Here is a 22569-nt window from a genome sequence, read left to right as displayed (position 1 = left end):
CTTATTATCTATGCAATTTTTCAAAACTATCTCATTTCAATTACTAACCTTAATATTGACAACAAAATAGATTAGGCAGATGTCATATTTTCAATGACAACTTGCCCAAAACAGACCTCAAGTGGCTGAAAAGTATAACACTTGAATGCTTTTACGAAGAATATCCAAACTCTGACTACTAATACTATATCATACAGTATTAACTAATATTTGTCTGTATTTTCCTCCCTCATAAGTTCATAACTGTCAACTGTCTCTACCAATTATAATAAATTATAATATCCATTGTAATTTCTCATAAATATGTTTTTTTTTTTTTAACTGTTATCTACTAGTAGTATTTTGAACACACTCCTAATACAACAATTTATCAAAGCTGCCGGTAGGGTTGTAATATTCTACACAAATGCCTATTACTAGTTGGTACCAAAACCACATATAGCAGCATGCAACATCATGCCTCATTCATCAGAGTAGAGAGGATGCATAAGTTGTTAATCAAGGTAGTCAACCATGCGAAACATTGTTACTTTTAGCACAACCGGCTTCTTCTGGATTAGCTCAAAAACACAATAATCTCCGTGTGATAGATTGTTGGCCCTTTGAAAATAAGCAAATCCCCTCGATATTCGCATCTCCGACGACCCAAAAGTATTCGGGGTGCAGAAAACTTCCCACTCTTCTCCATGAGCATTTTGGACCTTTATAGGAACATTTTGCTTCAGATACTTTGCAGCAAAACCACAATGAACATACTGCACAATGGATAAGACTATGAGAGATCAATTTAGTGGCAACGTATAAATAAGTAACTCAACATTTACTTTAAACCCAAAACTATAAATTAAAATCCTCACCACATATCTTCGCTCACAAATTTTTGAACGAAAATAGGGGTAGCTTGGTTTGAATTCGATGGCAGCAATCTCTGCTCTTTTAGAAGCATGTTTAGACATGCTTTTGAGCTTTTGCCCTTGACTCTTACTTGTTTCAACCTTGGACCTTTTCCCAGGACTAGGACACTTTGTGTTTAGTTCTCCATCAGTACTTGGAGTTTTGAATGGATAGACAATCTCAACAGAAGTTGCATCATTCATTTCAACCCTCGACCTTTTCCTAGGACGTCCACGCTTTCTTTTTGGTTCTCCATTAGTTTTGAATGGAGGATATACAATCTCAACAGAAGTTGCATCAAATATAATAACACTAAACATTGAATTCCCTTCATATTTGAAAGACAGGTAGCAACCATACTCTATAGAATAAAATTCTGCAAACTGTTGCCAATTATTGCAAAAGTAAACGTCGTTGTCGCGTTTCTTCAGTTCTATGTCCCATACACGACCATCGGGAACAGTAACTTTAGCATCATTGTTGAGTTCATTCCCAAATATTGTTATGAAGTTATCTGGAATTTTCTGCAGTTATCATCACATGTTTAATTGGTTACAAATAATTCATCAGTTATACTATAGGACCAAAATAATTCAACTTATTTTTAGAAAAAGAAAAGAATAATTCAACTTAATAGAAGGGTAACATGTTTATCAGATTTCTCAAAGTGTTTTTGAGAGCACATTCTTCAAAATGAACTGATTCAATCCTACGACTTAATTGAATGAATTAGGAACATGCAAGATAAGAGCTTATATAGTAAATAATAGCAAAGAGCTGAAAATGAGAGAATAAGAGAAAACAAAATAACAGCAACTATCTCAAAAGAGCGAGAGAAGTGAATGTTACAATTTGTCTGGCATGAATGGGTGAAGGAAGTATGGCCTTCTTAAAATGTTCAAAACCCCTAACTCCCTTCTCCTCTGATGACCGGACACACTTTTGCTGCCATGGCTGCATTACAATAAAGTAACTTATAAATTTACCAATTCACATTATAAATGGAATAATAATGAACTCGTGTGTGACAATGACATGACGTGAGAGTTGATCATGCTGCGAACCAAATAAAGAATGAACACAAATTTCATTCATGGCTACTACACTATACTTCTGTTACTAACTACAGTTAGTCCATATTGGTCATTCATTCATTGATGTAATGTAACTAAAAAACTAACAACTAACCAAACTACCTATAACAGAATATATCTAGAAGCCTAACTGTGATATGATTTAAAATACAAACAGTTCAGACATTAAAAGAAAAGAAGTGTGAAAAAATAAAATAAAATAATTGATTAATAAATCAAAGTGAAATAGTTGTTTGTTTACCGTGTGGGGGGCCTCTGTAACTTGGAGCACAACAACCGGCTCACTCTTGATCAGCTCAAAATGATAAATAACTCCCTTTAATAGATTGTTATCCCTTGCAAATTTACGGAATCCTGTTGTTATTCGCATTGATTTTCCTTTTTTATTGAATACGCAAGAAACTTCCCATTGCTTTCCTTGAGAATTTTGGAGCTTGAATGGAACATTTAGCTTCAGATACTTTGGAGCAAATTCAGCAGGAACATACTACACAATGGACGAGCAATCAAAATTTTTTATTTTTTTTTAGTAACAAACGGGTCCTAGGCCCAAGAGCGATCAATTTAAGTGTCACCATAAATATATATATATATATAACTCAAAGCCAAATATACTATATAGTAGTTAAATACTCACTGCAAAGTTGTCTCTAAAGGATTTGGAACAAAAAGAAGGGTTTTTTGGATTGATTCCATTGACAGCATCTTTTGCTCTTTTAGGACACTCTATGTTTGGTTTTCCGTTAGTACTTGAAGTTTTGAATGGATAGCAAATTTCAAGAGAAGTTGTATCATATATAACAACATTAAACTCTGAGTTCCCTTCATACTTGAAATCTAAATAACAACCATAACTGATAGAATAGTGTTCTGCAAACTCTTGCCATTTGTTGCAAAGGAAAATGTCGTTGCCGCATTTCTTGACTTCCATATCCCATTGACGACCATCAGGAACAGTAATCTTAGCCACATGACTGAGTTCATTTCCAAATCTTGTTATAAACTCATCTGGAATTCTCTGCAGTCATAACAATCCATCCTTTATACTACTATATATAGGACCAAACTTGAAAAGAGGAGGGGGTGAAAAAATTATGAGATTTCCACAATTTAACTTACTCTATTAAAGATCTTGAGCTTAGTGCATTTTTGGTTCCACTTATGTAATCAAACATAAGTATTATCAAAGATAGAGATCATATAGAGCCAATTAAGCTAACTAATATCTTAACTTACTAACCTAAATAACTAACTTAACTCTAACACAGTATTGTAAAATGTAACAATAAAGTTACTGTAGTGTGTAGAGACAAACTCCAGATTCTAGCTTCAGGTTGATGTAAGTAAGTACTAAACAATTCCTACAAGCATATGATGTGATGTAACTACTAAACGATATACAGAGAAGAACTGAAACTTAACAACCACATAGAAAGAAACTGAAACTTACTATTTGTTTGGCATGAATGGGTGAGGGAAGTATTGCTTTCATAAAATGTTTGGATTCCTCCTCCGATGGCCGGACAAATCTTCTCCGGCGATACTGCATTACTGCAGAAATAGTACTGTATTTTACAATAATACTCAGTAGTAGTAATACTTAATACACTTGTTGGTAGAGAAAAATGAAATTTTATATACGAGTAAACTGTTCAATACCCCCTAAAATTTTAAAATTCTTCAAATAACTTCCCGAAATTTGAAAATAGGCAAATATTCCCTAAAATTATGATTTCAGGGGGTATTTGTTTATTTACAAATTTTATGGGGTATTTGACGAATTTTAAAATTTCAAGGGGTATTTGACAGTTTGTTAGACAAAAAACCTCACTCACCTATTTTTTAATAGTTAAATAAGTCTTATAATTTTATTTTTTTTCATAAATGGTCATGAAGTATTTTCTTTCATCGTTTTTGGTCATTACTTTTCATTCAACCTATGCATATCATTTGAAATTTTAATTTTATTTTATACTATCATGTTTAATATATTATACGAATATCTTGCAAAAATTTAAATTTTAAAGTTTTTTGCATAGAAAAATTCATAAATAATTTGTCTTATGTTAAAAAGTTCTAATTTTTTTAATCAGATATGCTCTTATAATATTATAACCATAAATACAAAAAATCATTAAAAAATGTAAGAGTATACAAGAGTTTAATTAAAAGTATGAACCAAACGTTGTGATAGAAAAATTTTTAGGAACCAAAATGTGGGAAAAAAAAATTTAGGACTAAAAATAAAATTTTGAAAAACTATAAGGATCATTTACTTATTTAAGCGTGTTTTTTAATCTCTATTGTCATCGCATCCCCACCAACATGTTACATCTATCACAATGACTCTTTATATTAGAGCTGTCAAAACGGGCGGCCTGGTCGGGCTTCGGGCTTTATCGGGCCGGGCTAAAAAGTCTGGATAAAAAACGGGCTACCAAAATTAGTGCCCGAGCCCAGCCCGATACGGGTTGTCGGGCTTTCGGACCGCCTGGTTTATTTTTTTATTTTTTATTTTACATTTGTGCTCAAACTCAACATTATAAATATGTTCAATAATTTTCGTGCGTCCTATTTTTACTCATTATATATATATATATATATATATATATATATATATATATATATATATATATATATATATACTCATCTGCTACCTATGAGTTTCTGGCGCCCTATATTTTTACTCATCCGCTACTTACGAGTTTCTTGCGCGTCATATTTTTACTCATCCGCTACCTACGACTTTCTCGCGCGCCCTATTTTTAGTCCGCCCATGAAAACCTAGTTTGAAGAGAATACATGCTATTCTCACCCTAGACCAGTCATTCAATCAAGTAAATCTTTTCGTTGAAGTAGTTCCATCGATGAGAGCAAAATGCCAGTACAGCGAAACTGACGTTAGATAGGTGTGTGTTTGCCCTCTCTAACATGAGATAAATGCCCTTATATACAAATAATCATCATCCGCTAGTTATAAGTTTCTTGCGTGTCCTATTTTTACTCATCCGCTACTTACGAGTTTCTCGTGCACCCAATTTTTACTCAACCGCCACGTACGAGTTTCTCGCGCGCCCTATTTTAACTTATCCGCTACCTACGAGTTTCTCGGGTGCCTTATTTTTACTTAAGTAGCGGAGGTGTTTTATAATTTATATTACGAACTAAGTTCAAATCATCCAAAACAAATTATTTATATTTATTTTTAATTTTAATTTTTTTATTTTAATTTTTTCGGGCTTGCGGGCCGCCCGTGGCCCATTCGGGCTAGCCCATATTTTAATCGGGCTTTATCGGGCCGGGATAAAAAATCCAAAAATAACCTGGGCTAGGATTTTCAAGGCCCGATCCCGGGAAAAAATCGGGCTTGACGGGCCGGCCCATACGAGCTAGCCCTTTTTGACAACTCTACTTTATATGGTGGATGCAGGAGAATGAATTATGTCACTTTTATTTTCTTCAATTTCCTCGATTTCTTCAATCTCTACATTTTAATTCACTTTTTTTCTTTTTTTTTTCTTTTATCTCCCTTTACAAATCAATGACTAAGATTCTACTATTTCTCTCCTGTAACGGAGATAATCCAATCTAGATGCATGAGTGTCCAAATTTCATTGCTCTAATACTCTACTTCTTCTTGCCACTATTATAAGTATATTTTTTTTGGTACTATGAAAAAGTGACATTTGTAGTCCATATTATAAATAAATACATTACTTTGTAAAAAAAAAAAAAAAATTATTTATAACGATGATCGGAAAAAGTATTTCATAATAATCATCGCATTTAAAAATTTCACATAGATTAAAAAAGAAAATGACAGTGATAAAATTGTTGTGTCAGTGTACAGTGGAGACTTCCTATGATTTCCTCTGGGAGTAGTATTATTTATCCATAAGAATAAGCAAAATAATGTGATAGACGTTAGTGAAGTGACTAGACACTGTGATTCAGAGTTTAGAGAAGAAATACAAGAAAAGGTTTGGTTAGGTCCAAAGGCAAAGAAACAGACAAACCAGGATATTTTTGGATCATGATTGCCTGCGATCAATATAGCATGCAGTTTCATCTCATATTGTTTTGAATCCGAGAGCCTTAATTTATGATTGGATTCGACTGTTCAAATTATAAATTAATAAAATCAATTAAAAATTATCTCAAACGTTGATTTCAGATCAAAGCTAGAAACAGTTACCACGTGTAATCTAGATCATATATTATATCTCCTCTTAGGGCAAAGTTTAAGTGCACAAGTCTTTCAAGTTGTACACTATACACAAGTAATCGAAAACAATACTATAACGAATACGAATTTTATAAAATTCATCATTGGATTGAAAGTTTATATTGTACAGATCACCCATAAATTTTTTTGAAAAAAATTAAAAATCATTTGATAGGTTATTGAGATTCATCAAAATTAACAGTTTATGGATTTTTATTTAATACCGTTTATCTTGATGGGTCTCAATAACATATCAAATGATTTTCAAAAAAATTAAAAATTTATGGATGATCTAAACGATATAAACTTTTCATCCAACTGTAGATTTTGTAAAATTCGTATTCGTTATAGTGATATGACTAACTTGTGCACCATGCACCACTTAATGTGGTTGTGCATGTTAGACAAAGTCCTCCTCTTAGGTCATCAAGCTGCTTTTCTTGTTTACCGGAGAACTTATAAGCTAGCTAATTGTAGTTTATAATTGATGGTTAATGGTTATTAGTTTATAGTTAATAAGTTAATTGAGATGTTTGATAAAATTAGTGATAAATAGTTTATAGTTGATGACTAATGGCTAAAAAATATTTTCTTATAATTAAAGTCGGAGGAGTAACATTGAACAATGAAAAACAAATAAAGTAATATTTCCTCTTAATAAAATTTATTTATATTGTTATTAAAAAAAGGCTAAAAAAATCACATTGTTAAGTTAATGGTGCCAATATTGTTATGTGGAACATTTTATCTAGGTTCGAATTCAAGATCTTGTGATTGCATATGTATGTTTTATGCAATGTCTGCCATTAAGTATGATAATAAAACTCATACACGAGGTATCTGCCTAACTTTGACGGAAAAACCTTAATTGACCGAGTTTGAGTTTGGTTTTCTCCGATTTCAAAAGATAGTTGTGGGCGAATAATAAGGACATTGATACCCAACTGAGTTTGCCTCGCTAATATCGAAATTACATTTTGTTGTGGCAAGTGTGAGATGAGTTAAATCTCACGTTGCTTAAAAAAATTGAGGTTGAACACTTTATAAGTGAGATAACCCATAATAACCCTAATGCCTTAAGATTTTGGGTAAAAATGTGAGTTCTAACTCATTTATAGGGTTGCTTCTAATCCGCCAATGTAGATGTGGATTATCTCTATAGTTGCCCTTAGTGATCCAACATATTTTTACCTCTCTTAAATTGATTCTGTGTGTTTATTTTTTATTTTTAAGTTGAATATTATACAAGTAATTTTCTCTATTTTTTCTTTGTTTAAAAAACAGAAAATTGGATATAGATGAATTTCAAAAACATATTTAAATGACTTAGTGATATTTTGACTAGAGATAATCCCATTTGAAAAGAGTTATTCTAGTTAGTGAAAGTGTGTCATATATGAAGATCAGCATTTGAGGAAAAAGGAATACACACACAAAATGAAAACAAATTGCCAAAATTACTCAAAACCTCTAACTTGGATTAGAGTTTGCCAAGGTTACACAATTCCTTCCTCCAGAAACATGTTCTTGCCAATCAAATTTTGATCTCAAAGAATGGATTAAATATCCAAACACCATCAACAGAAAACAAGCAGACTAATCAGTGTTAGTAACATAGTTATCCCTAAAGAGTTACATCACTTTTTTAAGGAACAAAAATACTTTAGCAATACATTCTGTCTAAACTGATATAACAACTAGTCAACTATGATTTAACTGAAGTGAACAAACACCCCCAACCCAATACATTCTTAATCTAATCTTTAAAAACTTGTCACCTGAATCCATTTCAACAAATTGCTTCATGATGCAAGAAGCAAAAACATCCCATTAAAGCAAACAATCAAACACAGAATACACAAATGCTGCCTATTACTACTTAGTACCAAAACTACATATAGCATACGACATCATGTCTCATTCATCATCATAGTAGCGAAGATACACAAGTTGTTAATCGCGATAGTCAACTGCGAGGAACAAGAATTGCTTTTGACCTGTTTCTCATGATTCTCAGAACTTGTTTCAACCTTGGACCTTTTCGTAGGAATAGGACACTCTGTGCTTGTTTCTCCATTTTAGTGGCATGAATGGGTGAGGGAAGTATGGCTTTCATAAAATGTTTTGATTCCTTTCCCACCGTTGGCCGGACACACCTTCTCTGCCGAGGCTTCATGGTTGCAAATGATCGATCATAACTGAAACAGAACTTATGAACAACTCTTCATAAAATTCATTTTAGTTTTCATTGAATAATTTTTTATCTGCATTGATTTCTGTGTCAATCCACATTTCCTTCTATATATTTTACTTGTTCTATAAGTTATCAAAAAATTGGTTCTACAATTAACACACACAGCTCTGACTGAAAAATGTTCAAACTTTACTTCACATTCTAAATATACACCGTACTGAATTACTTCTATGTCTCTAGATTTAACATTCAAGAGGATTGATTTTTCCATCTAAAAAAGGTTAGCGGTGGAGCTTGTTGCCCATTTGTCTTCATTCAAGCCTAATAATATTGATTTTTTTTTAGTAATAATATTTACAAGCGTAATGTGTAAAGTTGATTTTTTACAAGTGTATTCTTGAAATAGAGTTTAATTTATTTATACACATGATAGTATTTGAGTGAATATGTTACTTGGTCCTGATGGATATTTCAAAATAGCTAGCCAAGCCAATTTGCTTAATGTCTATTAAATGTGTTCCTCCGTCAAGTTCAACCGTTAGATATGCTAACATACAGATGTGTTCGTTCCTTCGTTTACTCACACACATATGCAAGTAACTACTCCTACCAATTTAGTTTGTCTGCACCACACACAGATTGTTGGAACTAATCATTTACAAAGCTTCAAGATCCAAAAGAGAGCAAAAGCATTTCATTAAAGTAATAATAATAATACTAGCTAGCAGGTGAAACACTGAGTAATTTTAGCACAACTGGCATTTCCTTAATCAACTCAACCTTGCATTCATCACCGTCTGACAGATTGTTGTCCCTTAAAAATTCAGTGAATCCCCTCCCCATTCGCATTGCTGAACTTCTATAATCATTAGGCACACAATCAATTTCCCATTGCTCTCCATTACAATTCTGGACCTTCACAGCAACATCTGGTTTCAGATACTTTTTAGCAAAATCAGCATGAATATACTGCACAACGGAGTGACGAGACGACACATCAATTTAGTTGTCACAAATTAATATTTATTTTAATGAAAACTAAAATCCTCACTCACCATACGTTGATGCCTTATGGTGGAAGTAAAAGAAGGGTTCTTTGATCCTTGATCCTCAGCACTCGCTAAATCATCAGCATCATTCATTTCAACCCTCGACTTTTTCCTAGGACGTCCACACTTTCTTTTTGGTTCTCCATTAGTTTTGAATGGAGGATATACAATCTCAACAGAAGTTGCATCAAATATAATAACACTAAACATTGAATTCCCTTCATATTTGAAAGACAGGTAGCAACCATACTCTATAGAATAAAATTCTGCAAACTGTTGCCATTTGTTGCAAAAGAAAACATTCTCTCCGCATTTCTTCAGTTCTATGTCCCATACACGACCATCAGGAACAGTAACTTTAGCAACATTGTTGAGTTCATTCCCAAATATTGTTATGAAGTTATCTGGAATTTTCTGCAGTTATCATCACATGTTTAATTGGTTACAAATAACTCATCAGTTATACTATAGGACCAGAATAATTCAACTTAATAGAAGGGTGACATCTTTACAAGATTTCTCAAAGTTAGTCTGAGAACACATTGTTACGCCTTAATACTGTCTCTATCTTCATCTAAGCTGGAACCTTCAAGGCTTGTTAATTTCCATTACTCTCACAGAGAGCTTCAGCTAAGAACATAATTCAACTTATATACCGCTTTAGCACAAAAGACAGTTCCAAATTCCAATCCAAACTACATAAGTTTTCAAAGTTCCGCGCAAAAATAACAGAAGCAACAACAAAAAAGTGGATAATAGTAAAGCATGGAATGTCCAAATTATACCAGAAATAAAAAAAAGACGAATTATCTTGACAAATATAATTACTAAATAATAGTAAAGAGCTGAAAATGAGAGGTCAAGAGATGTTACCATTTGTTTGGCATGAATGGGGGAGGGAAGTATGGCCTTCTTAAAATGTTTGGATTCCCTAACTTCCTCCTCTGCCGATGACGGGACAGAATTTTTCTGGCGAAGCTGCATTGCAATAAGTAATAAAAATGTTCACATTATAAAGAATAACGAACTCATATGTGACGGGATGTGAAAGTGGTTGATGTTTGGAAAGATAACACACACACTTTGAGCATTTGAACTTAGATGACGAGAAAGAATGAACATGCAATTTATGGGCTAAACTTCTCTGACTGACTATTCCTTAATATGGGCTAAACTTAATCACACATTGCTTATTGACAGCCATTAGTTACCAACAAATCTAAGAACTAACTTAACTACTCGTAACAGAATATAACTATTGCTTAGGCGCTAACAGTCATTTGAACTACAATACAACATTTCAGACATTAAAGAAGACACACACAGAAAAAAACTGAGATTAAAAACCTGATTCATGGTATCATTAAAAATGGAAAAAATAAAATAAGAAGACGACTAACGGAAAGAAGGTATAAAAATTTGGACGAAGAAAAAAGTGTTAAAAAAATAAAAATAGGAGTGATGAATAAATGAATGTGTAACAATTTTTAACCGTGGGAGATGGTGTAACTCGTAGCACAACAACAGGCTTCGTCTTGATCAGCTCAAACACATAAAAACATCTCCTTAACAGATTGTTTTCCCTAGCAAAAATAGGAAGTCCCTTAATTATTCGCATTGTTGATGATCGCTTATTATTCATTATACAAGAAACTTTCCACTGTTTTCCTTGAGGATTTTGAAGCATGAATGGAACCTTTAGCTTCAGATACTCTGCAGCAAATTCAAAAGGAACATACTGCATAGTGGAGGAAAGATCAATTGAAGTAAAACTATAAATATATAACTCAAACCATTACTTTAAATAAAAAATAACAAAGTAAAATCCTCACCACATATGGGCCCCGTGCAGCCTTCATGTATTTTGAACGAAAAGAAGGGTTTTTTGGGTTGCATTCATTGGCAGTATCTTTTGTGTTTGATTCTCCATTAGTACTTGGAGTTTTGGATGGATAAGAAATTTCAAGAGAAGTTGTATCATATATAACAACATTAAACTCTGAATTCCCTTCATACTTGAAATCTAAATAACAACCATAACTGATAGAATAGTATTCTGCAAACTCTTGCCATTTGTTGCAAAGGAAAACGTCGCGGCCACATTTCTTGAGTTCCATATTCCATTGACGACGACCATCGGGAACAGTAATCTTAGCCACATTACTGAGTTCATTTCCAAATCTTGTTATAAACTCATCGGGGATTCTCTGCAGTGATAACAACAATTCATCCTTTATAGGACCAAACTTGAAAAGAGGGGTGACACATTTATGAGATTTCCACTATATAACTTACTTCATTCATAAAAAGGCTTCAGCTAAGTTCATTTTTGGATCCACTTTTATGTAGGAAGCAAATACCAAACACATAATATTGATTTTCAGTTATTTGAGTGTAGCTAGAATAAACCAGAATTTGAAGTGTCATTGATATTCAGATTAAAGGGAATGTATCCAAACATAAATAAAGTCAGTTTCCACTCAACTCAAAAAGAGATGAGTTTATGAGCACACTTCACCATGAAACACATAATGAATGAAAATAAATTTTTAGAAAGTTAAAAGCAAAGAGAAACACAGTAAGCAAAGTGAAACATATATAACAACATACAATTTGTTTGGAATGAAAGGGTGGAGGAAGTATGGCTTTCATAAAATGTTTGGAATCCTTCTCCTCCTCCTCCTCCTCCTCCTCCTCCGGTGGTGCTGATGACCGAACACAGCTTCTCCGGCGATGCTTCATTGCACATTCCATTAATTCCTCCTAGCTCACTCAGTTTACATTCTTCACATTATTATGACACTGATAGACAGTGATGTGAGTCTGTTGATCAAAACTTATTAGAGAAGAAGGAAATCAAAGAGTAGAGACAAAAATCTGATTATTTTGATTGTTCATACTACTAGTACAATGAAAAACAAAAAGAAGAAGCATATACTCGTCTACCCAGGAATAGAATAATTATCAAAATGCCCTTCCAAACCACAGGGATATTATAGTGATTAGCTAAGCTAACAAATAGTACAGCATTTTCACTGCGTATTCTGCAGTCTGCACTGCAGTTCCACTTTTTTTCCCTCCTTCACATCATGTTGCATTTTCCAACACAAAATCCATTTTTCATCATTTCATCTACCTAGGAGGAGAATCTTAATTTATCGGGTGGGGATTTTCTACAGTCACATGACTGACTGTTCAGTGAAATATAGACCATCAGATTATAAAATCAAAAATTCAAAATAAATATATGGAATTTTAATGGTGGACATGAGCACTACAACAATTCAGGTTTCCTTCTATACTACACTTTGAGGAAGACTTGTACATACACAAACCCAAATAATATTTAATAATATTTATTTGGGGCACACAAATCCAAAAATTTAAAACAAAAATAATATAATCATATCAATCAACATCATTTTAGTCTCATGAACATAACTCAGTTTGTAAGAATATTGCATACAAGTAGGGATCATAGTTCGAATTTCGGTACACCAACTTATTCATCTTATAAGATGAAATTCTAGCCATTAGACTACCCCACAAAAAACAATAAGTTTAGAATTAAAATTTATTTTGATAATTACACATTTAAAAATAATTTTGATTCAACTATCCAAACAATTTTTTTTTTTTACTAAACTATCCGAACAATTTAAATTGATACAAATTGCTTTTATTTGATTTATACAAACACACCATAGATAAATGAATTTAGACTTCTAAATTCATTTATTGGTTTATGTAATTTTCTTTTCTCCCTCTTTTATTTCCACATAAATAATGTTACTCTGCCAAGCTAAATGGTAACTTTCCTAACCATTTAACCTTTGCATGTTCTAGGTGATCCGATTAATATTACTCACCCCGTGATTAAATTACATCAAATACATTATATCAACAATTTGTTCCCCATGCATCACATGAGTGTTATAATTAGTTAATGTCTTGCTTAACCACTTGACCTCACTAAAAATCAAATTCAAATCTTGAACCGTTGATTCTAGGGAGAACTTGTTAACCACTTGAGTTTAATGTCTTTGTTATCGTAATGAACAACTTTTCTCACGATGAAACCAACAACATTAAAAAAATTAGTCTGGGAAACATGAAAGAATTAATCTTGGCCCTTGATGATTTTGGAATTTATAAATAAAACATAGAAGTTGGTTGAATGCAGAATTTGAAACATGAAAGAACACGAGATGGTACGTATCCATGCAATAATTTATAGTTTAGTCCCCTGTATCATTCATTCCCCATCTCTTTGTAATACTTTATTCCTCTTTAATAAGAAGTATTCAGAAAGAAATCCCTCATTTGGAATGTGTACCCAAGACATAGACATGTTAGCATCTTTATCTTATAATAACATGTACACAATGTGCATGCTAAAATCAAGTAATAAGCCGTTCATACAAACACTAAGGCCTTTCATACAAACACTATTATTAAACTATATATATATATATATCCAATGAACCGGACTAAATGATTCACTCTTCCCAGCATACTATCCCATTGCAAGTACCAAGACTATACAGTTAAATTCCAAACACCAACATTTCCCAAATCCAAAATATACAACCATTCAAAAAGATACGAATCATTCAAGGGTCTAACCCATCAACATGATTAACAATGTCCGTCAGTTTTCGGTAAATAATCATGTCAAGGAGGTCTGTAATTTTGCATTCCTTCAATTATGCAGGCTCCGTCAGGCAACATCTAGATCATCTTTCTGTAAAAATCCATTTGATATTTGATTACAACCCAAAGAAATTTAAAAAATTGAAGAATGAAAACCACATTCAAGTAAATTCGTATTAACATTAACATAAGTTAAATTTGCACAGACCTTACAAGTCACTAAGGCTCATGCTGACCTGAATTGGTCGCGGATGATGTCTAAAATGGGTCCCTAGTTCAATGTAGCAGGAATGATCCCCTCAAATTTTCAAGGAACTGTTGCACTGACCAAGTGTCCATTATCTGTTTGCAAAATTGAAAGCAGACAATACTATTAGATCACTGGCTAAAAGAACAGTTGTGATTACTAAAACACATTAGTTCAACTATAATCTTGACTATCATGTCGTCAAAAAGTCAAAGTAAACTTTTGGATGTTCTACACACTAGTTTATTTAGAATTTTTGACCTCATGATAATAAAGAATTAAGTAATCTACTTCTTTGACTTAACAGTTCTGCATTCACTTCTAAACACAAATACACATGTGTATATTTACAAATACAGGGATTCAAAAGCTTTTAGTTTCATGTGGATTAATATTTCAAGGTTAACCCACTTCAGACTGTAAAAATGTTTTGGTTTTCAACAGCTGTTATATAGCAATTTTATTAATATTGAAAATTGCTACAGATTCACATGATTATTTTAGAAGAATTAGGAGTAATAGATCAAAGGTTTTGTGAACATTAACAATCCATTCCACAGGCACTTAGAGTTCAACAAGTAGAGCCAAAACAGCTCAAACAAATCACAAATATATCACAGTTGTGAATCACAACTAACCACAAATTTCACATAATGTTTTTTTTTTTTTTGTGTGTGTTAACCCTCCGATAAAAAAAAAATTGAACCCGAGTTCCCCCGAATGATTCGTCCTTAGGTGGAACTCATTAATCACTTGAGACTAATCACTTGGTTAGTTTCACAAAATGATTTTGAAAGATAAGTCTTTATGTCCAAATGAGTTACTGATCCCCATTGATGCAATAAGCTCTGAATTTCATTTAGAAGAGACAAAAGACAATTAAACTAGATGCAAACAACTAACGACTTACCATAAATATTTTAAGAGCCTGAAGATGATTTCTGAACCCAAACTTGTTTCTGCAGACAGAAAAGCATTTTACAGGGTGATTCATTCAAGCAAAGAGGTAGGACAGAATACATCAATATAACATATATACCTCATGAGTACTATGCCCAACAACACCTTTCTTTGAAAGTTTCCCTTCATTCAAACTGACTGCACCATCATCCTTCGCTATATAGGGAGCCCCGCGGCGAGTAAAAATTCTTTGTGAACCTACAGAGCTCAAAAAATCAGTTTGAAAGATTTATATATTAGAATCCAGATAAATACCCTTGATTGTTTATATCATGAGTTTTTATTTATTATCCATAATCAGTAAAGAGACACCAACCATTCTCAACAAAGGAACTGCTACGTCCACCTGCAGAAGCTGAGAATTCCCCACTCCTGTTTCCTGAATAAACATTTTCTTTTACTTCCCCTGCTAAAAGTTGAAAATCACCACCATACAATAGATTTCAATCACTTAGCTTTGTTTTGAAATTTCAAGTGGGCAAAATGATTTCATAGTATTGATATATACTGGACAGAAATACATCATCTATTTTGTGTGTAAACAACTTGTTGTCTGGTCAATGGTCATATACCTTCAACTGATTCAGGATTTGACGGTGTAGGCTGTGCCACTGAGGATGATGAGTGCTCAATACTATGTGAAGAATCAGAACGGCGAAGAGGTGTCCAGACACCACGATCAGGCCTGTCCTTGTTTCTAGTACGTTTTTCCGTTTTATCAGCAATACTCAAACCATGCAAATCTCTCCTTACAAACTTTTCATCCAAATCCCTTTTAGAATGCCCTTCAGAATTAACTTGCCCAGCATCATGATTAGACACTTGATCACTTAACCCAGACCTTGAGCCAAAAGGACGAGGTGGCCGCTTCCCATTCTCAGAAGTTAAGATTTGAATCTTATGTTGTGCAGCAGATGTAGATTGACTTTGTCGAGATTCATTATTTAGAAGTATGCTCCTAATCAATCTTCCACCGGCTTCACGCCTTTGGTTCTGTTTTGAAGTAGATGAAATGGGTGAATTTGCAGATTGGGCATTTTGCTGTTTTACCATGCCTTCGGTGGCCTGAAAGTTCCATAAATAAGTTCAGAATGAAAAATTTAATGAGGATATCATATTCCTGTTTGAGTTACTCTGCTACTCTAAACTAACTTTCAGGGAAGGGAAATACTCAATATTTCTGACCAGAAAAAAAATCGGATGTCTACCCAAACAAAGAATACCTCAAAACTAACATAGAATGGGAGAAAAATAAACTTCATTCTTCCTTGCTTGTATGAAGAACATTATTTTCTTATAAGGAAATAAGAGACTTTAAGATGATTAATAAAAGTAAGTGAAGTGGAGAAGAGCAAGATACCGATGAAGGGAAATGAAAATTTAACGGGTAAAATTAAACCTACTTTGGGAGTTTCCCGCTGTTTTCCTTTCAGAAGAAGGATTTTTTTCTTTCCTGAGTCAGAAGTCAGCGGTATTCCAGAGATGGAACCTTCAATACCATGCACTGGATATTCATCAATCACAACTGCATATTCATCGATCACAAAACAAAACCAAAACATTTATCAGCTAAAACACATGAAACTTGGAAACAAAACATAAAAGCACAACTGCAATTGCTGAATCCTCAAAAAAAAAATTGAGAAATATATTTTGGGTGATGTTTTTGTTTGTCTCCGAAAGTAAGTAGGTGGATTCCCATATGTTTTTAAAATATTATATACACCAACTTTTAGAGAAGGGGAAAAGGCGTATCAACTCAGGGAATCCAGATACTTCAAAACAAAATCATAAAGAAGAAAAAAATGCATATTCAATTAAAAGGATGCTAGTGGACACAAAAGATGCTTATCACAACAATGGTTGATGAATTGTTTATACCGAAACTTGTTTCTGCAACACTCCCCTCTGTTATTTATGATTCTGTTATAATACTTCAAACAGTGGTGATTCTTACTTTGATTCCATCATTTAATTTTCTTTAGTGTAATCTAGAGATAATTCCTATACTGGAACCAAGCAATTAGTAATATTTTTAAGCATTTGGACACTTGGAAAGATACTTGCTGCTGATTTGGTTGATGGGTTATTTTTATGGAAACTTGTTTGTGCAGTATACTCCTCCATTAATTATCATTCTGTTATACTCCACACCGATAGTCTCAAAACAATTACAAAGAGTTTCTGGTGGACGATCTGAAAAGAGACCATCTTGTTTGATAAATTTTGTGAAGCAGACCCAAATAAGAATGGGTTTGTGTCCTGGAAAAGTTATCAATTGAAACTTCACCATATAGGAAATGTAGACTGACTCCTGGAATTCAGAGGAAGTCATCTATACATACAACTGGAAAGTTGCAGCAAAGAAAAGAAACAAATGGAAACTATACAAAATACAGATAACCTGAGAATGAATGACTCCCCACCCAGTTTCTCCTCGTCAAATGATTATGATTGTTTGATCAAATTAACACGTTATTTGAAAAAATCTTCACTTAGTAATTAATTTATGAATTTATGTATGATTTAGTTATTAATGTAGTATGATACTATCTAGTAGTACTAATGTATTAGCACACTTTATTAGCGCGGTTTGCTACTTTGCTTTATTACGGAGTTGGAATGTTGAATTATTGTTGTTAACTGTTTTATATTATGTAATACGTATATATGCCATTTATAGGTCTCTTTGATATTGTGTGAACTCTTACAAGTAGAGTCTACAAAAGCTCCACAAATTTATGTAGACTCTCAGATCATGCCAATAATACACCATAAGTGATGAACAGATATGATCAGGAGTTGGATATATAAGAGGCTTTTGTTTTGGTTCAAAATTACATGCCATAAATATCGCATATGGAAGCAATTAAAAGCAAATTACACATATTGAGCTATTGACAAAAGAATAAAAAAAAAATAAGGAACTTGACACATACAAAGTTGAAAGTAGATTACAAAACATTGGATGCTGATACACTATAGTACTATACCACACCAGAGATATTCACAAGACAAAGCTGATCTAACAAAATCTAAAGGCAGAAAAGATGACTTACAAGAGTCAATTTCATAAATTCCTTTTATACTTGATTCAGCAGACTGATCCTCGCGCCTGGGGACCACAGTAAAGGCTGATTTGTCTCTCGAGTCTTTCCGATTAGCATTCTTGATATTGTCCTTCTGAACATACTGACAACCAAAACTAATTTTCATTTAGTGGCACAAATCGATGTGCTTTTACAAGCACAAAGTGAACATCTATAAACAATACGAGAATCAGACTATCCAGAGACAAACTTCCCTCTACCACCCTAACTTAATTAATCCCTTGTTTAAATTCATATCTATCTAGGTCAATGCAACCACCTCACACGTGTGTCATGTCGCCACACACAAAGAAAAAGGAAATAAATCAAAATACAAATAGAGAAATGTTGACCAACTGTTTGGCTTTGCTTTGTATTGACAAAAGAAATAAAAGCACGAGATAGAAGATAATAGACTGGAAGGGAATAGTTTACTAAGCTCCTTCTTAATTGATTTTTTTTCTGAGGAAATTAATTCATTGTTTACTAGAAGGAAAAAAAATGAAAGGTTTAGAAAAAAATTTGGTTTAGAGAAAAGCCCAACCCATTTGGCCCCGTACATAACCCATTGAATATGGGTCCCCTTCTTGAGTGGACTTAAAGACCTAACCTATTAATTTATTTATTCTGTGGGCATGGCCAGGGGCAACACAATGGGCCAGTCCCCTCCTTAGCTGCAGGTGTTGGCGAGGCGTTCATGCAAATACTAATTGAACATTAAAATGCTATACATGGAATTACGATTAAAAGTCTACAAAGGAGACAATAGCAGCAGCCAGCATGGTTTCTCTTGTATCTATTGAATTTATAGAAATTGATAGAAAAGTTGCAATTTTTATGGCAACAAAGTCATGACATTCAAAACAAGTCAAGTGATTATGCAATGCCTCCATCAGTATACTAATATATACATACATTTGATTGCAAAGGCTTACCTTTTTCTTTTCAGATGCTCGTCTGGTATTACCTGGCCCAGGCTTGCAGGGCAGAGCAGCTCTGGCTCTTCTGCCAACTCTTGTTGCCGCCGATGAAACCTAAGACAAGATGTAGAATATTGCATGTTACCATATACATATACCCAAGCAGGAGACCATCAAAACTAATAATTGTTCTAAATATTCAGTTTTTAAGACTGTGTTGATTGAAGAAATAAAACTCAACTAACGAAGAAATCTAGTAAGAGCACGTGCCAAACATGAAATATGAAAATTTCTCTACAATCAAGCATGTGCATAGCAAAATAATAGAACGATTTATTCACTATACTTCTAACTATCGACCCGAGACAAACAAACAAAAAGGAGATGAATACAAAGCCTTCTTATTATAAATAAAGCGAAAAGCTCCAAACTAACTGTTCCTGACCTGCGGGAGCACATAAACACGAGAGATAGAAAAAAAGAAAAAAAAAAGTACTGAGAAGTTCCAGAATTATTTACCAGTAGACCACTGTCAACAGCACGTTTCTGACGAACATATTCCATCAGGGGTGTGACGATAGGTGGTTCCTTGCTAGCCCCTAGAAAGGAGGGGTAAATATGAGACACGAACGGTAGTGAAATTTGGCTACAGATATATTTAACCTAAAACCTTGTTTTGGGAACCTTGAAATAACTAACCAGCTTGCTCAGCTTCTTTTCTTTCCAATTGTATTTCTGCACTAGGAAGATGTTCCTGAGACTTTGCGATGAGTTTGAGGAACTCGAGATAGTCTGGATCTGTGTGGTTATTAAAAAAACAATAATAATAATGATAAGCACGAAGAGCACATACATACATACATGGCATTAACCTAGAGTAGAGTAGAGAGGTAGCATTTGTTGTGATATGATATAGATACATACATACCTTTATATATAGTCCCTTGGCGGCCATCCTTTTTGGTAGTTTTCTTTGGAACACGCTGAGAAGGTGCATACTCAACTACTGCTTTATGCTGGACACCTGATTCATTCAATATCATCATCATCATCATATCAGATTCCATCCATATCATATGAAAAAGAAAAACAGTAGTAAAAATGAGGTACCTAGCTAACATACCTTTTTGGTTAACAAAAACATGTCCATTGAACAAGTCAGCAAAGTCCAAAACATCATCGGGAGAATTGAAGTCTATATAGGCTCTAGCATACCTTTCATTCTTGTGACTGCAGCCAGCCAGACAGCAGATATTAATTTTCAATTTTCAATAATCAATAATAATAGCAATGGAAAATGGAACAGAATTGTTAGGGTTTTGTAGTAATAATAATTAGAAAAAGAAGAAGAAGAAAAACCTGGTGTTGCCGGGACGGAAAGAGAACCAGTTGTAGCGAGAAGCGAAGCGGTTATCGATGTGTTGAAGGAGATCGGATTCAGTTAGTGAAGGAGGTAAATGCCTAATCACTACTTTCGTTCTTCCCCTTTCAGAACGTACCTTCATCTTCTCTCTTCTATTCTCTTCTCAAATCACCCAAACTATTCTATTCTATTCTATTCTTTGATGATTTCTTCTTTCTTAGTACTAATAATATTTTTCAACAACACAACACAACACAAACTGGGCTCTCATCGATATTACCATTCTATCTGGGAGCTTCTTTTCTCCACCTCCCCGCTATCCTAAAATACACCTCCGAAATCTTTTTTATTTTTTGACAAAATTACCCTTCACTGGAACTCTACTTTCAAACAAAAATTTATCTGACAAATACTTACAAGTAAATATTTGGATGATATATTTCAAAAGGTATAAAGAATTTGTTTATGTCATTCATAAAAACATAAAGTTTGAATTGTATTTAGGTTAATGTATAAATTTGTTTAACTGCATAGTTTTGAACAAATAGTGATATAACGGTAGCATTCATGAGAAATTTGATAAAAAGATAAAGTTATACACAATCTAACCAAAATTCTTGGTTTAGATCTTGAGGGAAAGGATGACAATGATATTTTCAATTGTCTGTGATACGATCATATCCTTCTTATGGTGGACCAAGACTATGATGGAACCCATATCAAAGGGTTACTCATTTATTTGATACAAAGATGTGGCTGTCGTTACTCGAAGTTCCGACTTTTCTATCTCAATTCAAAACGCCCATAATTAAAGTCACTGATTCTACTTATGGAGTGGTCGTTTTACACACCTAATCATAAGATATACTCAGGTCAATTGTCGTCGAGTTGTAACGTTAAATATTACAAGAGATTAGAGAGCGACACTGACTCAGAAGCAATTGAATACATCCAACACATGGATAAGCATAAAAAGTTCTCCGCTTGGAAAGATGCTTCAGATGGCCATGCGATCGATCTCGCTTTTGACAAAGGCAATGAGAATGTTAAATCTCAATGAAATGGATCAAAAGTTTAAGGTATTGTATGTCTTTCAACTAATTCATCTGGCGTAAACCTTGAAAGATTCAAACCAAAAAATAATAATTCTTCAAAAGAAAAAAAAAATACAATCTGCAACACCATTTTTATTCTAAAATGTTTATGAGTTATTTCTATTGAGAAGTAAAAAATGTTAAATTTACAGTGATAATAAAGGCATCGTTTGCCATGATGCTTTTACAACTTTGGTATATATGTTTCAGTGCATTTCGATCTCAAATGCATATGGTTCAGAGATTTTATTAATCCTGAGTATATCTTATGATTAGATATGTGAGTTTAAAGAATAATGTGTATCTTAATAACCACATGTGCGGATTTAAAAACACTACTCCGTACTGTGCTTAAATTAGGGTTATACATAGTTTGGATTGAATTAGGTTTGATTAAAATTAGAACTCAAACCAATTATGTATTTTCTGAATTAGATTGCACCAAACAAAAAAGTTCAACAATTTGTACTCTAGGTTGATTGGGTAAATTCGGCTAATTCTATGAAAGGGTAAAATTTCCTCAAAAATGATAGTCAAAGGAACGAATGAAGAATTTATCCTCTAAAAAACCGCGTAATAAAATTAAAAAAAAAAACTATTTATCTTGTGAGCTTAGGTCAGTTTTGGAACCCCAATCCTCCCACTTAGGCACTGTTTGATAAGTCCAATAAGTTAGCTTATAGTTTATTGGACTAGCTTATAAGCTTGTTTGATAAAACTGTTAAGTGTTTGATAACGAGCTTCTCTAACTAGCTTATAGCGTTTTTTGAGATGCTATTTTCAAGTA

The 22569-nt window shown here is 33.4% G+C and overlaps 1 protein-coding gene across 1 annotated transcript; it reads right to left on the bottom strand.

The window, feature by feature from the left end:
- Window positions 1–437: 437 nt before the first annotated feature.
- LOC123915429 lies at window positions 438–21182 on the bottom strand. Its single transcript, XM_045966539.1, has 23 exons — window positions 20685–21182; window positions 20449–20555; window positions 20254–20349; window positions 20025–20123; window positions 19845–19924; window positions 19341–19439; window positions 18376–18508; window positions 16720–16841; window positions 15889–16381; window positions 15633–15722; window positions 15396–15514; window positions 15285–15315; window positions 14438–14451; window positions 12067–12219; window positions 11289–11663; window positions 10949–11194; window positions 10330–10434; window positions 9463–9870; window positions 2626–3006; window positions 2230–2475; window positions 1744–1848; window positions 858–1418; window positions 438–755 (listed from the first exon to the last, which is right to left on the bottom strand). Exons 1-23 carry the CDS (start codon window positions 20828–20830, stop codon window positions 495–497), a joined length of 4470 nt encoding a protein of 1489 aa, XP_045822495.1. The 5' UTR covers window positions 20831–21182; the 3' UTR covers window positions 438–494.
- Window positions 21183–22569: the final 1387 nt, after the last annotated feature.

This window comes from Trifolium pratense, linkage group LG3, assembly GCF_020283565.1.
Source record: "Trifolium pratense cultivar HEN17-A07 linkage group LG3, ARS_RC_1.1, whole genome shotgun sequence".
Lineage (NCBI taxonomy): Eukaryota > Viridiplantae > Streptophyta > Magnoliopsida > Fabales > Fabaceae > Trifolium > Trifolium pratense.
This window is presented reverse-complemented; position numbering and strand designations above follow the sequence as displayed.

What these genes read in the sequence shown, in the direction of transcription:
- LOC123915429 (XM_045966539.1), bottom strand. Translation starts at nt 20,830, where the DNA reads ATGAAGGTACGTTCTGAAAGGGGAAGAACGAAAGTAGTGATTAGGCAT. An exon ending in AACAGCGGGAAACTCCCAAA is followed by an intron (nt 16,382 to 16,719) that starts GTAGGTTTAATT and finishes TGGAACTTTCAG; the next exon opens with GCCACCGAAGGCATGGTAAA. An exon ending in AAATCCTGAATCAGTTGAAG is followed by an intron (nt 15,723 to 15,888) that starts GTATATGACCAT and finishes AACTTTTAGCAG; the next exon opens with GGGAAGTAAAAGAAAATGTT.